At 37.2% G+C, this 16,033-nt stretch overlaps 1 protein-coding gene across 1 annotated transcript in view; it reads left to right on the plus strand.

The window, feature by feature from the left end:
* LOC140137413 (dopamine beta-hydroxylase-like) overlaps positions 1–15,963 on the plus strand; it is a 32,874-nt gene extending 16,911 nt beyond the window's left edge. Inside the window, exons 3-12 of the mRNA XM_072159062.1 lie at positions 3,511–3,693; positions 4,583–4,666; positions 7,963–8,142; positions 9,765–9,867; positions 10,862–11,028; positions 11,773–11,916; positions 12,418–12,516; positions 13,147–13,268; positions 14,080–14,218; positions 15,226–15,963. Of these exons, the coding sequence (XP_072015163.1) occupies positions 3,511–3,693; positions 4,583–4,666; positions 7,963–8,142; positions 9,765–9,867; positions 10,862–11,028; positions 11,773–11,916; positions 12,418–12,516; positions 13,147–13,268; positions 14,080–14,218; positions 15,226–15,342 (1,338 nt within the window). The 3' untranslated portion in view covers positions 15,343–15,963. The remainder of the gene's footprint in view (positions 1–3,510; positions 3,694–4,582; positions 4,667–7,962; positions 8,143–9,764; positions 9,868–10,861; positions 11,029–11,772; positions 11,917–12,417; positions 12,517–13,146; positions 13,269–14,079; positions 14,219–15,225) is intronic.
* Positions 15,964–16,033: the final 70 nt, after the last annotated feature.

A 16,033-nucleotide genomic window follows, 5' to 3' on the forward strand; every position in this document is an offset into this window, starting at 1 on the left:
ATTTATGGTTATTAAAAACCAAGATCAGTGAAAGTGGGCTAAGATTGAAACCATTGTATATATATGTTGGTATTAAATATTTATGCATATATGGTAATAGAGAATCACTGACACACAAGCAATTGTGTTATCTATACATTAGAATCAATGTTAAACAGGTCTTTATAAGATGAATGCTAAAACTATTTTATTTTGTAAAAGAACATTTTTAGATGTTATTTAGAATGGTGCTTATGCAGTATGTCATCCTAACTATATAGGTTTCAAATTTGTATTGCCGCATTTTGTTCAATTGTGGCGTGACATATGTGTTACAAGAATTGAATTTGCGGATAATTTGCAAAGGTATAATAGAGTTTTATTTAAATGAACATATTCAAAATTGTTCAATGTAACAATATTAAATTTATAATTTGCAACGGTTATCATCAATTTAATCATGATGAAATTATAGACTTCTCTAACCTATTGATATAACAATCCTAGAGAGAGGTTGTTTAAATATATAGCCATTCTATACAGCAAGACTCAAAGACAATGTTTGCCGATTAACCTTCGGTGTATACACACACAATAAAGGGGAACTTCTTTAATTCTTTTATTAATGAATTCATTCATTCATCTTTATTCCATTCAATTTAAAATACAACAACAACACAACAATCACAAACATTGAAAGAGGAGTTACTCAGAACATGGAGATAGTACTTCCATGCTCAGAAGGCCGTAGTTTGAGTGTGATTTGACATGGTAATGCATTATGTTGAAAAGTAACTGTTCTGTGATGACATCCATAAACAGGAAAGTCTAACTTTACTATCAAAATTGCTTCTTTGTATACAAAACTGTATGTATGACTATATTTCTATGGTTACTGGTCATTGGCGTGTGAGTGGGGGGGGGGGATATGTGCAGGGTGCACTTTGGATGGAGGGGCGCGTGTGGGGGTTGGGGTGTATAAGTGTGATTTGATACGTGCTGCATGGTGCATTATGTTGAAAAGTCACTGTTCTGTGAGGACATCCATAAACAGGAAAGTCTACTTTACTATCACAATTGCTTCATTGTATACAAAACACTATATTTATGACTATTACTTTCTATGGTTATGGTCATTGACGTGTGTGTGTGTGGGGGTGGTTATATGTATAGGGGTGCACTTTGGATGGGGGGTATGGGGTATGGGGTGTATAAATATGATTGATACGTGCTGCAGTGATGATGCATTATGTTGAAAAGTAACTGTTCTGTAAGGACATCCATAGACAGGAAAGTCTACTTGACTATCACTTTTGCTTCTTTGTGTACAGCACTTTAGCTAATTGTCCTGGCTCATAATGTAGGGGTGGGGTGGGTGCGTCTGTGCGAATGTTTATAACTGGTTGGGGTGCGTGTGTATGTTTATTCATTGTCACAAGAATGACCTATTTCCCGTATTTCCACGCATATAAGGTATTATCTATCGTCCACCTGTGTAACCCAAGGCCAGGCTAAGCATCGTTAGTTGACTTGACATTTAGCCCAGTTCGTAACTATTTTGCCCCGAGACTGTTATATATCTGTGGTGATATCGGTTTACTCACGTGCAAATAAAATTAACTACTGTGCTGACTGGGATTGAGACACAGGGACTATTCTCGTGTGTAAATTTATACTCGATTTTGTTTTTCAACTTAAATAAATTCAATCACAATTAAATTATTTACGTATCATCGTTTGTCTTTTGTTTAATTATAATGCTGCTGCTGCTGCTGCTGATGATGATGATGGTGATGATGATGATAACGATGATGACGACGACGACGATGATGATGATGATGATGGCGATGATGATTAGGATGATGATGATGATGACGATGATGATGACGATTAGGATGATGATGATGATGATGATGATGATTATGACGATGACGACGATGATGATGATGATGATGATGATGGCGATGATGATGAGGACGATGATGATGATGATGATGACGATGACGACGACGATGATGATGACGATGACGATGACGATGATGATGATGATGATGATGATGATGATGATGATGATTGATAATAAAAGAATAAGGATATAAATTTTAGTTTTCTTACAAAGTTGCATTTTGACTTATATATATTTATTTATAATTTCTTATATAGTGTGCTTTGATGTAACGTAAAATCTTTTAAATGTTTTTAAAATTGTAACACATGCAATTTGGCATTTGGTCACGATGTTGTGATTTAAATACAAATACAGATACAAAATTAATTAAATAAAATTTGGAGCGGGATTCTACGTTTCCCGTCTTACATTATGTTTTTGTTTCGAATTGAACACTTTCCGTTTTTCTTCGGGTGGCTATAACGTTATACCAGATCATAGATTTTAAATACTGAGGGGGATCATAATTTATGCTCTTGAGTATCAAATCGAAGTATGCTATGTGCACGAGATCACAGACAAGCTGATATACAAGACTTGTAAGAAACGGTCACACTGGTCATATCCCGGAGCAATATCAAAGAAAAACAAGTAAAACTCATATTATAAAACGATGAACATGTTTGAACATAATATTTTAGTCCAATTACGGTTATGGAACGATCCCGGGGGAACGATCTTATTATAGGTTTGGCTATTATAGATTCCAGCGAAATCGAGATTGATAGATTATATCAATAAATTATTTATCCGTTTAAAGGTAACACAGCCTATTAAATGGCAAATTTATTAAAGCAACATTCACGGCATCCAATGGATGAATCTGTGTCCATCGGTATTCGTTTCGCAAAAAATCAAAAGTGGACTGATTTGTCTTCATGGAAGTATAAGAGTACAAGGAAGAGCAGTCAGTTGGTGAAATTTAGAAATGGTTGAACCCGGGACCTCCGATTGCAGTAATTATTGACCGTCTGTATAATGCAGAAAGGGCGAGAGAAAGGGTAGATTAATTCATTAAATGAAATATGATATCTGTATTGTGTTAGATCTTACTTCCCTTTAACCCCCTGGACACTACCGGTCATATAACAGCATTTCTGATTGGTTGATAACTTGAAATGCTCATTTCAATTGCCAATTACGACCAGGCTTTGAACGTTTATGGTCAAACTTGCATTTGCAGATGATCTTATTGATACCCTTCTTGATTGGTTCAAAATTGGACACAATATTCATTTTGGCCAATCGGCAGGTAGTTCTCATGTGGTTGTTTTTGACACTGTGGTTAGATATAAGTGAATGATATAAAATAGTATTTTACGTGTAAACAATATAAACTTGTTCTTCGATACATAGAAAGTCGTAATGAGCACCGGCTATACTATAAGACCAATGAGCACTGGAAAATGTTGTTTTCTGATTACTAGTATGTTGGTAGTCGCACTTTGAATATTGATCACGAAGTAAGAAAGTGATTAGTGAATATATGCTACATTATTTCAACCCGGAGTACATCATCTCATCATTGTGGTCTCAGTCCCACGTTCACATATTTTGCTATATATTTCTTCTATTCCACACAGAATGGCACCGACCACCTGTTACTCCTGCGAGGTTACTACAAGGAAGCACAATCTGATGACGAGTCTCTTATTATACACAATCTTACTACATTTGCCATGAAGAGAGTGTCGCTGATGAAAACCTTGAGAGCTGTACCCGATTTACCCAGTGATGTGCAAATCGATGAAGTACTTGTTGATACGGTGAGGGGGTCTTAGCTTTTACATCACGCTAAAAGAGAGATTAATTTTGATATCATGATTGAGAGATTGTTATTGTTTTTATGTCAGTGCATACTTCCATCCCATTAGTCCCAAAAATAATGGGGAAGCCGGGGGATTTACCCCACAGAAAATTTCTAGGGATAAAATGGGGACGCAAAGAGTAAAGTGACCTTAAAATGACTAAAAATTTGACCGAAAAAATTGACAAATGGTGACGAAAATTTGACTTTTCCCCCTCACCATGCTCACACTAAAATCCTGGCTACGCTACTGGCTTTGAGGAACCGGCGTATTATCTCGCCAAATGTCAAATAATATACCTACATATAGGCTACACCTTACGTATACAGATAATTGGTCAGTTCAAATCTGTTTTATTGTTACATATTTTGCAGCACATATGGTTTGGTTCCCGGGTTTGGTTCCAAATTTGATAGACATGACACATATGGAAGTGTTTGGATGTTGGATGCGTAACTTCTTTTGTTATATTCAGATGTGATGGACATTCCCCAATAGTGAACGCGGATATGCGTATTAGTCCTTTTGTGGAAAAAGAATAAATAATGCGAATTTTGTGTTATTTGATAGCCAAAGATTTGAACCAACCAAACCAATGCATGTGTCCTTTTATGATCTGTTTCGTTAAGGCCAATTGCAGCATTCCAAGCATGCTACATTTAGTAGACAGCTCTGTTACACATTTGTGACCAGAATAAATAATTATAATCAGCAAACTGCAACAGTAGAACTTCGTTTGTGGATTTTATTTTCCCGCCGTTATATTTTCATAGTTCTTCGTCACCATGGTCACCCAGTTGAAGGAAAAAACAATGTCATCAACATTTTCACTGGTTTTTTTTAACAGATAACAGTTCCAGCCGAGTCCACCACGTATTGGTGCAAAGTTTACCAGTTTTCACGCATGTATTCAAAACATCATATCATTCGGGTAAGTATGAAATGACTCTTATTTGAAAAAAAAAATCACCTACATTTAGGGAGCAATCGTTATTTATGACAGAGGGGGGAATGGGAAAATTTAGGGGAGAATACGAAATTTTTGGGGGTCTTTAGGGGGGAACCTAAATTTTTAGTTGAACCAGGAGGGGGGGATTGTTAAATTTTAAATGGAGAAAATTGGGAAAACAAGGGGAACGCGAAAATTTTGAGCGGACGCGAGGGGGAACGCGAAATTTTTTGTCGATATTTTTTCCAAAACGCCCATTCCCCCCTGCCGTAAATAATGATCGGTCCCTTATTATAATACTCCAGTGGGGGCGATTGCAACCGTCACGACCGTACTTTAAACAGTATCAGAATATGAGTAATATGAACAATTGGCCAGAATGCTGGTAAATGTTGGCACATTGCACAACACAAAAGTATTTCAACATTCCCTCATTTCAAATTATAAGTTTTGGTTTCTCTTTTGTTCAGAAACCAAAAATCAAGGGACTAAAAGTGGAGCAGATCTGGTCTGCAATCATAACACTATTGTGCTGGAGGACACAGTATGGTATATTTCATAATTGCCTATTATGCTTACATAATTATTATCGGATATCTATCACCACGGGCGGTAGTTGATGCTTCACAGAAGTCTGTCGTAGGTGGCATACTTTCATATCACCGTATAATTACACCCCGAGTTCTACGGCCCGCGTCCTAGAAATCATGCGCGCATATTGAGGGGAGGACTTTGTTTGTTTGTATGAAACATAAACGATGCATGATGATGGAGATGATTTGATTATGAATTAGTTTATTGACCCCAGAAAACACAGCCCATACCTCTTACCTAGGCCTCCCTCTCCGCCACCTACAGGCTATAACCTTCTCCTCCACCTGCCCCACACTCGATATTATCCACTCTCCCCTACACGCTAAATGCTACTCCACTCTCGAACTCTCCTCTCCCCCTCCTTCCATTCAACACTTCCAATGCTCTCTCCATTGCTCTTACATTCCCCTCCCACACTCTTTCCCCTCTCTCTTCTCATAGAGTATAATTAAATAAAAAATATAAATTTAAACCAGCCTATAGTTATATAGCTTTCTATTATATCGATCCTATGCATGCGATATGCATATAAATAGAGATAGGTATAATAGTGTATATATCATTCAAGTGTCTATTCTCTTTTGTTATATCGGTGGAAATATTTCGATAGTCTATATTTTTTCACAGTGAAAGCATAGGCTATTTCCGAAACTAAATCACGCGTTCAAGTGTAGTTTGACTTTTCGGCTTCTCTGCCCGTGAATATTGCACTGCGAAATTTAAAAACTTCTTTTGTATAATTTGATCAAGGTAACTTCAATCCTAATTTCAGATTATATAACATACTGAATTGAAAACCGAAACGGCTTAATTGCTACAAATTTTCTAAAACAAAGTTTCTAACAAAGGGTACAGACAAAGATATCGATAATGACGTCACTCAAGAGCTTAGGATAATAGGAAACCACGTGACCAAAACCAAAACCAAAACTAAAAGTCAATATTTGAAATGATCGATTTGGTAAAAGTTGAACATTGATCCGATATCCAATCGATTTCACATGACGTACTAGATGGAATTAGTCAGATTAGTCTAATGAATGTGATGGAAGGTTTCACTTGTGGTCGCATCATGCGCTTACAATGGCGAAATGACGGAAATATACGTTAGTGCAGAGACGAAGAAACTTAAGTCAACAAATAAATTGTCCCGGTGCCTTTACAATGGTCTTCAAATGGTTTAAGTGCTTTTTTGTAAGGTATGAAGAAAATGGTGGTGGGATAATGATTCATGAATATATATCGGGTGGATGAAGTACTAGCAATTAAAGACAAAGAAAGAAATGTAACATGGTTACCTAATAAGGCACTGGATGACATTGAATCGCTTCAAAAACATGGTCTTGTATGTTTAAATGTCATTACGCCCTTTCTGGATTTTACCACATGACCATATAGTGTTGCAATTGAAATTTCCAAATTCTCCAACCCTTGAAAAACGTCGGTCATCTTTCACTATTATTCTTGTCCAATCACTACATCCCTGCAACTTTCTTCTTCAATCATTTTCCTGATCATTTGACCTTGTAGAAACCCATTAAATCATTTGGCCACCATTCTAATGATATCTGGACATTTTGTGGACTAGAGTTTCTTCGTTTCTGCATTCGAAACGGATCTCCGTCTTTCTACCATTGTAAGCACTGTCATCACACGTGACATCTCAGTTTCAATTCCATTTATCAGCCTACTTATACATACCGATTATTTCATGCAAAGAAAATCTCCGTTCAGAACGTCATATGAAATCGACAGGATATTGGATCAATGTATAATTCTTTTTTTTTCAGCAATGTTGCAATTTTTTTTTATTATGTTTATTCATGCAGGCTGGACTAATATATATAAGTTGATAGCGTTTCTATAATGTGAAAGTAAAAAGTTTAGATTATTATAAAGTATAGGGAACCCCAAATGTTTTTTTCTTGAATACTACACTTTTGAGATACCAATCTCTGCGTTTAGGAGCCACCAGGATCACGTTCGGATCTAATCAGGACCGCGACACTCCGGCACTTGTTGGAAGACAGAGTACAGCAGACAGTACATGTACAATTGTGATTTCCGCATTTATAATTAAGATTACGTCATTGCCAGAGCTTGTTTTATTTATGATTGACAGCGGTGGGCGGACTTATACTCTTTGTTTTGTGAGCGGTACAAAAAATGTGATTCCCTGATAAATTAATAAATTAGAATTCGGACCATCTCTTCCTCAGACCTCTATGTAGGATTCTATGGTGTCTTCTCATTACACGATCGTAGTAAGACTTGGCCGGCGACGGCGCTCGCGAATTGCCTGTCTTCAACTGCTGTAGGCCTATAGCATGATAGGCAGTTTGTAAAGAGTGTCTTATCTCATAGTATACAATCTCTGATCTAATAGCTTTGTGTTGACAGGGGTGATGTGTTCAAACTGTAAACAATTTAAAAACTATACTACAATTGACCTTTTCGGTAAATCCCATAAGCCTTTGCGAGTACACCTAAGAACTCGTCATTTGACGTCACGCCGATCTGCGCCAATGCGCACATCGTTTATCGAACATCGTCACTGCGCATTTCAAGTCGGCGTGACGTCAAATGACGAGTTCTCAGATGTACTCGCAAAGGCTTATGGGGTTTACCGAAAAGGTCAATTTGATTAAATTTCTTTGTGTTTCTGTTCTCTGTATACATAACAGTATGAAGCGGTCGTTAGTCCCGGTAATGAAGATCTCGTTCACCACATGGAGGTATATAACTGCAACGTTCAAGATGGACAACATTTACCGAATTACAGCGGGTCATGTCGAGCTAAAGACAAACCTTCAAGCTTAGAGTCTTGTAAACATGTCATCGGAGCATGGGCAATGGGTGCCGAGGTAATAGATTCACGGAGAAAAGCCAAACACACAAACAAATAAACACCAAAAACCAAACAAAATTAAATAAACAAATAAGTAAACAAAACATTTATGAGTTGTTAGGCATACTGCAGTTACTGTCCGTTTTCCTATACACAATACACAGTGCTCTTTCCCATTGACGCGTGACCCCTACAAATAGCCCTACGTTAACAGTATGGGGATATGACTAGTTAACGTCGCTGTGTGAAAAATAACCGGCCAATATTAAAAGTACTCTTCTAAAGTTCTAGAAAATATAGTTTTTAACATGTCCTAAATTTTTAGCTAATTTAGATGTTTGGAAATATTCGTACTTTGGTGTTTTAGTTAATGTTATAGGTAATAGTACATTGCCTAGTTAACGTCGCTGTGTGAAAAATAACCGGCCAATATTAAAAGTACTCTTCTAAAATTCTAGACAATATAGTTTTGTAACATGTCCTAAATTTTTAGCTAATTTAGGTGTTTGGAGAGGGTCGTACTTTTGTGTTTTAGGAAGGATATGTAAACGACAGATAACACCAAAAATATGAAGAAATTATTTCCAAACCGTGTTAAGTCAACAATCATTATGTTGCTCATTTTCAAGAATGCTGGTTTACAAAAAGCACGCCATTGTCTCATTTCGTGAACAATGGTACACATACCATTGTTTCCTTTCGTTTCCTTTATAATCGGTTACCCAACTGAAGCTTTAATACAAACTTTATTGCGATATCGCACATGAAAACAGTCACATGTGCACAGCCAGAGAAGATCTGATTTAATCAGTTGAGCTGTTTCAATGAGTGTTATCTTGGTTTAATAGCTTTTAATGGGGTTAAGTCCTGCAAAGGTCGAGATGAATTCTACTGTAGACATGACTGCATCATGGTATGTTAGAAATTAGGTATGCATGATGGTGTATGTGAGATATCGTTAGTTGCCTTTTTTTAACACTCGCTGCATCAATGATAGATATTGTTTTTTGTCGTTTGCCTAGTTTTTCCCCTCGCGACACCCCAGAGATGCTTTACCTTAACCAGCTACTCATTGATATATTTTGTGATGTTACAAATTGTTATATTCACCGATAATTGCTTCTATGCCCTGCGGGGCTATAAACAAATATGTTGGATCTCCATTTAATAGTGGCAAGTCTTTTCCATGGAAGCGAGACTGTATCGGGGCTGTACCAGGGTTTCCCTTCACATATATCACAATATTTAGACATCAACTACAGTCTGATCCATTGACTTTACATGACATTCATGCAGAATTTAGAAGCTAAAAAGCTCAATTTTCAGGATTTCGACGCGTTTAACAAAATGAAACTACAGGAGCTGATTATCAAACTCTGCTGTTGTTGGATGTTGAATTGTACCAGGATAGGCCCGGAAAGTCTCATAATATATGAGGCTTATTTACAGTGGGTGTCCCTTAGGGTGTGCAAACAGTCATGCGTTACACTGATATTCGAGTTTATACAGGAATGGAGTAACCTCTCGCACCAAAGTCAAAAACCTTAACCGCTGCTTGGCTTGTAGTGGTTGTATCGCTATTATATAATTATATTCTTTCCTCCTTTTTATCTTACTCTAATATTTTCTTCCTCGCAGCCGTTCATCTATCCCGAGGAGGTCGGTGTGGCAATTGGTGGTTCTGGTAGTACGGCGTATGTCATGATTGAAATACACTATAATAATCCAACACATCGAAAAGGTACGAAATGCAGATATAGTGAAGCGTTTCATTTCGTGAAGTAACATACCGTATGCAACCATCAGGCAAACATTGCAAGGCTATGTTAGAAAAATGTACCAATGTTGGTATGAAAAAAACAACCCCTAAAATTATTCTGTTTTGCCTGATTTCAACCTATAATATAACTGTGATTAAACGTTTGTTGCCACTGTTCATGCTCTTTGGAAAAGACAAACACCCATATTGTATACTTTGTTCTGCCTCTGAACAGTAGTTAAAGAAGAGAGGTTTGAAGATGACGTATTGGCCCATCTTGTGTAATAACACAACAACGATTACGAACTGAATAGATTTACTTTCGTTTCTGACATTTCTAAGGTAATCCGTAATCTAATGGCAGTATGCTTCGTCTATATTTATAAATACGTATATATAAATACGTACGTGACCCATGGGTACGACATACCAAGACCAGTAATCGGGATCAAATCCTCATGCATTGACCACTGTACAAAAAAGGATAGGAACTCTGTAGTTAAATATCATCAAATTTAAGTATTAATTGAATAGCAAAATTATTACACATGGGGGATTCCGAATTTGTAATATGGTATCAAAAACAACATTTTGAAAGTATTTGACGACGGAAAAAATATTCAACGACGGAAACGTTTACAATATAATCACAAAGTTGAACAAAATAGACAATTTTGCAGCACAGTAGTCTCATGTTGTTCCGCCTTTTCATTCAAATGTATAGGAAGACCACCCGCTATGTAGAAGGTCACTTCGAGACTTACTGTCTACAAGTTGTTATGGTAGCGCGGAGGTGGTCACGTGCGTATTTATAAAAACGTATTTATAAATAGTCGTAGCATACTGAATGGGCAGGATATATTCCTATATTTCTGCAACAACAAAACTTTGAACTACATGGCCTTATACTTGTCCCTAGCTTTCCCATCCATCAATATCCCTAGATAATTAATTTTTTATCTCGATTTTCAAACAGGTGTGGTTGACAATTCTGGCATACGATTTTATCACACGCCGACATTACGCCCAAATGACGCGGGAATCTTAGAAGTAGGCGTGGTCTATTCACCTAACCAGTCTGTACCACCAAACTCACGTGAATTCGTGTTAACTGGCTATTGTACATCTCAATGCACAAAATCGGTAAATATTATTTTATTATGTTTTGGTGTAATGATTCTATATAGGACTAGGCGGATAGATGAGATGTTCGCTACTTGTAGAAATCATAAGAATTTGTACAAAGTTATGGAAACAAATAATATGACCAGCCGTTTTGTGAGGAAAGGGCATGTCCCTTAAATACAGAGGTCAAATTGCAAAGTGCTTAGACTGTGTTTGACCTATCTGCGATGTACCGTTTTCGAGTTATAAGCAATTAGTCAAAGGTCAATTTTTGACCTCTACATGGGTCAAATTTGAAAAATAGGTAGGTCAAAGTATTCTTTTCTGAATCCTTATGACCTGAGGAATACATTGGTGTAGGTTTTAGCACAGTCTGATAACTTTTGTATTTTTACCCATGTATAAAGGGCCATGGCCTTTCCCCACAGAACGGCTGGTCAGATTATTTTGTTTCCATATAGGTTTTTGAAGTCGGCATACCTTCAAGACCCTATGAACAAATTCTTATGATTTCTGCTAGTAGCGATTCGAACCAGCGACCTTTGGTTTGGTGACCAGTGCTCTACCATATATACATTTTATGTATATGATAAAATGAAAATGATTGTGATGTAAGACTTATTTTTGGTTTTCAATCAATCACTGGCATTATAGATCGCCAACAATAAGAGCACAGAAAAGCAATGATTATAAACAAAAATGCAAAGAAAAACAATCTTTCGTATAGCTTGCTGACGCTTGACATTTTTACTACTATAACAGGGTCTTCCAACTGGTGGGATTCGAGCATTTGCGTCCCAGCTACACACGCATCTAACAGGAGTTGCTGTATGGACAGAACACATTAGAAGAGGCGTAGAGCTTAAAGAACTCAACAGAGATAATCATTATAGTGCACATTTTCAGGTAAGCATCGTCCCAATAATCAAAAGATTCATTTTAAAACATAAACCGTTTCTTCTGAGGTTAACTTCTACTGAAAGTGTTTTTGTATCGAACGTATTTTTGTCATATTTTTACAGGTTGAAATGACGTTTTTAAGCAGTTTTAGAAAATTAGATTGACAATATTTGTGTTAAGTTCAGAGATAAATTTTCTATAATTCGAGATTGAATAAGAAAGACTAGTTTGCGTCCGACGTCACTGTTAATCAAACTCCCCACGACCCTTGATTGGTTAGAAGCGCGTAAAAGGAAGGTTTATTTATCTGGCGCCCTCATCGAAAAAAAAAGGAATCGCAGAAAATGGTGAAAAAATGATTGTACTTTTTCAAGGCAAAAGCAACTTCTTCAGGAAAGAAAGTTTAAGACCTGACTTTTGAGACACAATTGATAGGTGTCGTCAGACGCAAACTATAATTTGAAACTCATCTATAGGTTTGAACAGACTATTTTCAATCTTTTGTAGGAAATTCGTCTTTTACCAACTGATGTTCAAATTCTGCCTGGTGACATGCTTATCACACACTGTCGTTACGATACACGAAGCAGAAACAACGTCACACTGGTAAGTACAGACGTCCATTACTTACACAACAAGATTCCAATTGGGCCACCCGCACAGGTACCAGGTACTGTGCAGTACCAGGGCAGGGGAGTACCATTGTAGTACCAGTGCAGTATCACTGCGGGTGGGTCCTTTGCAGAAGCAGCATTGGTACTGTGTAGGTAGGTACTCTGTATGTACCAGCCAGATACTTTGGTGATGGTGTACCTGTGCAAGCCACAATAGGAATCTTGATGTATACATTGATGACTAACCTCACATCATCTTATTCATCAGAAAAATATACTCAAAAAACAAGTTGAGGATGTCAATTTACATACGTGTCTTGATAAATGGCTGGACAAGAAAACATGACGGGAGTAGTATCTTAAAATGTCCAAGCTGCCTTTTTCCAAAGACATCACATTATTTTCAACTGAAATTACCGCGAAGTCTTCACCATGACGTTAGACCCTATAGTTCCGTCTAGCATTCGTGATTTAATTTTAGGCCCTATGTCTATGCTGTAAAATAATGCAAGATCACATTGATAGCTGGGACGTTGCACACATCTTCCCTTTATGATGTTCACAATTTATTTTTCAATCATTTAATGGCAAATATTTTTCGTAATTCACTTTTAATTTACAGGGTGGCTTTGGCATAGAAGATGAAATGTGTGTTAATTATATCCACTACTATCCACAAAGTAATTTAGAAGTCTGCAAAAGTACAGTCTCTAAGAAAACACTTGATGCTTTCTTACGACATGAGTAAGTCCATGTTTGTTTGTTTAATTGTCTCTGTTTGTTATTATTATGACGTGTTTTGGGCTCGAGCAAACTGACACACGATAATATTGAGAGAGAAAAAAATCAGAACTCAGCGGGGATTGAACCCCGGTCGCTGGATTACCGGTCCAGAGTCTTACCACTGTACTACCTGAGTTCACAGTCGGTACTCGGGCAATCTCAACTATAAGTCCCCATGATAACTCTCTCATTGTGTCTCAGCGGCCAATTATAATATTAAATAATGAAGGAGGCGGCCTATGCTTCACCCTAGCAGGGCGTAAGACAATGCGAGACACAAATTAATATTATGCGAGGATCGGAAATAAACGATGCAAGCCCGAGAAATTATTTTTTAAATGACGTGTTTTGGGCTCGGGCAAACTGACATATGAAAATATTGAGAGAGAAAAAATCAGGACTCAGTTTGTTTGTTATTATAATACTTTTGATCCTTCTGGACTACTTCTGGCAAACCAGCAAAGTAGGTCGTCTTTTAAATCTATATTAAGACTATAAAACAAACACAGAAAGGACAAACGCGTACTAACTAAATGAAACAGTTCTGCTCTAAGTTGTTGTTGTTTTGGTGAAGAGAATTATGGTTATGATTTGGCTTTATTTGTTACGGAAAAAAGCGAAATGACAGCATCATTGGTATTTAAAGATAGCTGTAGCTGAACTTATCTTTTAATACATAATCTGAATGTCGTCAAAACGTATAAGACAAACTTGAGGCATATTGATATTCTTATCCATAATTTGTATCGTATGAAATGTTTGTGTACTACAGAGGACTTGGTGGTGCTCCTCCAGAAGAGGGATTAGATCAAGTACGATGGGATGGTAGGACTAAGAAGCTTTGGCAAGATGTGATTCAGATGGCACCGATAGACACAGAATGTCTGCAATCATCTGGTAGACCATTTCTTGTAAGTTATCAATCAAAGGCCAACTTGTCGTGAGGTAACGAGTGTTTAATGTGATTCTTAAGATAACTTTACATAGGTTTATGGTACAAATGCTTTCGCGCGCGAAACATTTTGCCATGTTGAAACTAAAAATGGTGAAATATGGTACCAATCTGCACAAATTTGCACGAAGAGTGCAAACATTGCACTTTTTTTAAGGCTAAAATAAATATGAGGTTAATTTGGTCAGAAATCCGCATAGTAGGCCTACAGGCGTCAACATTGGGGGATGATTGTACGGACCATCTCCCCTTATCAAGTGCCACGCTCATGGCGACACATTTTGTTGAAACGGTAAAACGTAAAAAAAAACACGTCGCACTTAATCCTGGCCTTTAAAAACTGTTGCTGTTGCGGCAGACGCAGCGGCTGATTTCCCGTAGCGTCTTCCGCACGGGTGCAATATCCAGCAACGTCTTCCTCTGCGGAAGACGTCAAAAAGACGTAATTAAAGCCCCAATCAAAGCTGATCATCAGAAGAAACAGCCGAAGGTCGCAGCGGGTAACGCGGCGGACGACGGAAAACGCAACGTCTGACGCAACGGCAAACGCCCTCAGAAACGTTGGACTGTATTCGGACGTTCATTTTTTTACGTTGTGAGAAAGTCTTGTTTTTTGGTTCTTCACATCGATTTCTGGTTGTCCGTTGCGACCTTTTGTTCTTTCCGTTCAAATGATCAGCATTGTTCGGGGCTTTGCCCGCCCTATTGACGTCTTCTGTAGCGGAAGATGCTGCGGGAAATTATAGCCACTACGTAAGACGTTTAGTTAGCAGCTGCCTCCGAGTGTCGCAACGACAAAACTCCCGTAAGACGTAGGAATATATTAATTATACTGGTCTTTAATTTTGGAGCATAAAAATGCAATGGGGAACTGAAATCGCAGTTAAAACATGTTGACAAAATACGAAAACAAAATACTTTGTAACTAAGGCCTAATTTTATTACCTTTATACTATTTTTACACAGGGTGATTGGAAAAATCAGTCGCCGGTCAGTAAATGGCTACCACGACCAAAGAGGAGACGATATTGTCATTCAATGGACTGGCGACATTTATTAAGCAGAACATTTCTTGTAAAGTAGTATATTATACGCTACACCATCCTGCCTATTGAATGCGATGCATTGATTGATCACGGGAAATATTAGGATTAAAAACTGTACATGGAATGAACATGTGAATAATATAATATAAAGTTCTATTTTTACATTTAGATTGAAGATTGCCTTATTATTTCGTTTAAATGTTAGATATTACCGTGGTTATAAAGTACTAGTAGACTTTAGTAGTTTTAATCTATATAATTATAAAAATATGATAATAGTACGTGTGTAAATAGAAATATGGTTGTTTATGAAATTACGTAAAGATGACCCTTAGTGATTTCTTTAGAAATATAGCCTAATTATATGTCTTACACTTGTAATTATTTGTATGTTGCTTAAAGCATCTTAAGTGTGTCACACCTTATTTGATAGAGTATACTGCATGTCTTGATACAGTTGAGTCATCACCAAACAGTATGCTTTGACTATATTTATAAATACGCTTTTATAATACGCACGTGACCACCTCCGCGATGCGGGCTGCCATAACAGCTTGTAGACAGTGAGTATCGAAGTAACCTTCTTTCAGCGCTTTGAAACTATCTTGAAAAGGCGCTTCATAAATGTTGTAGTATGTATAGTGGGTGGTCTTCCTATACATTTGAATGAGAATACTGTGCAGCAAAATTGTCTATTTTGTTCAACTTTGTGATTATATTGTAAACGT

This window comes from Amphiura filiformis, chromosome 17, assembly GCF_039555335.1.
Source record: "Amphiura filiformis chromosome 17, Afil_fr2py, whole genome shotgun sequence".
Taxonomy (NCBI): Eukaryota; Metazoa; Echinodermata; class Ophiuroidea; order Amphilepidida; family Amphiuridae; genus Amphiura; species Amphiura filiformis.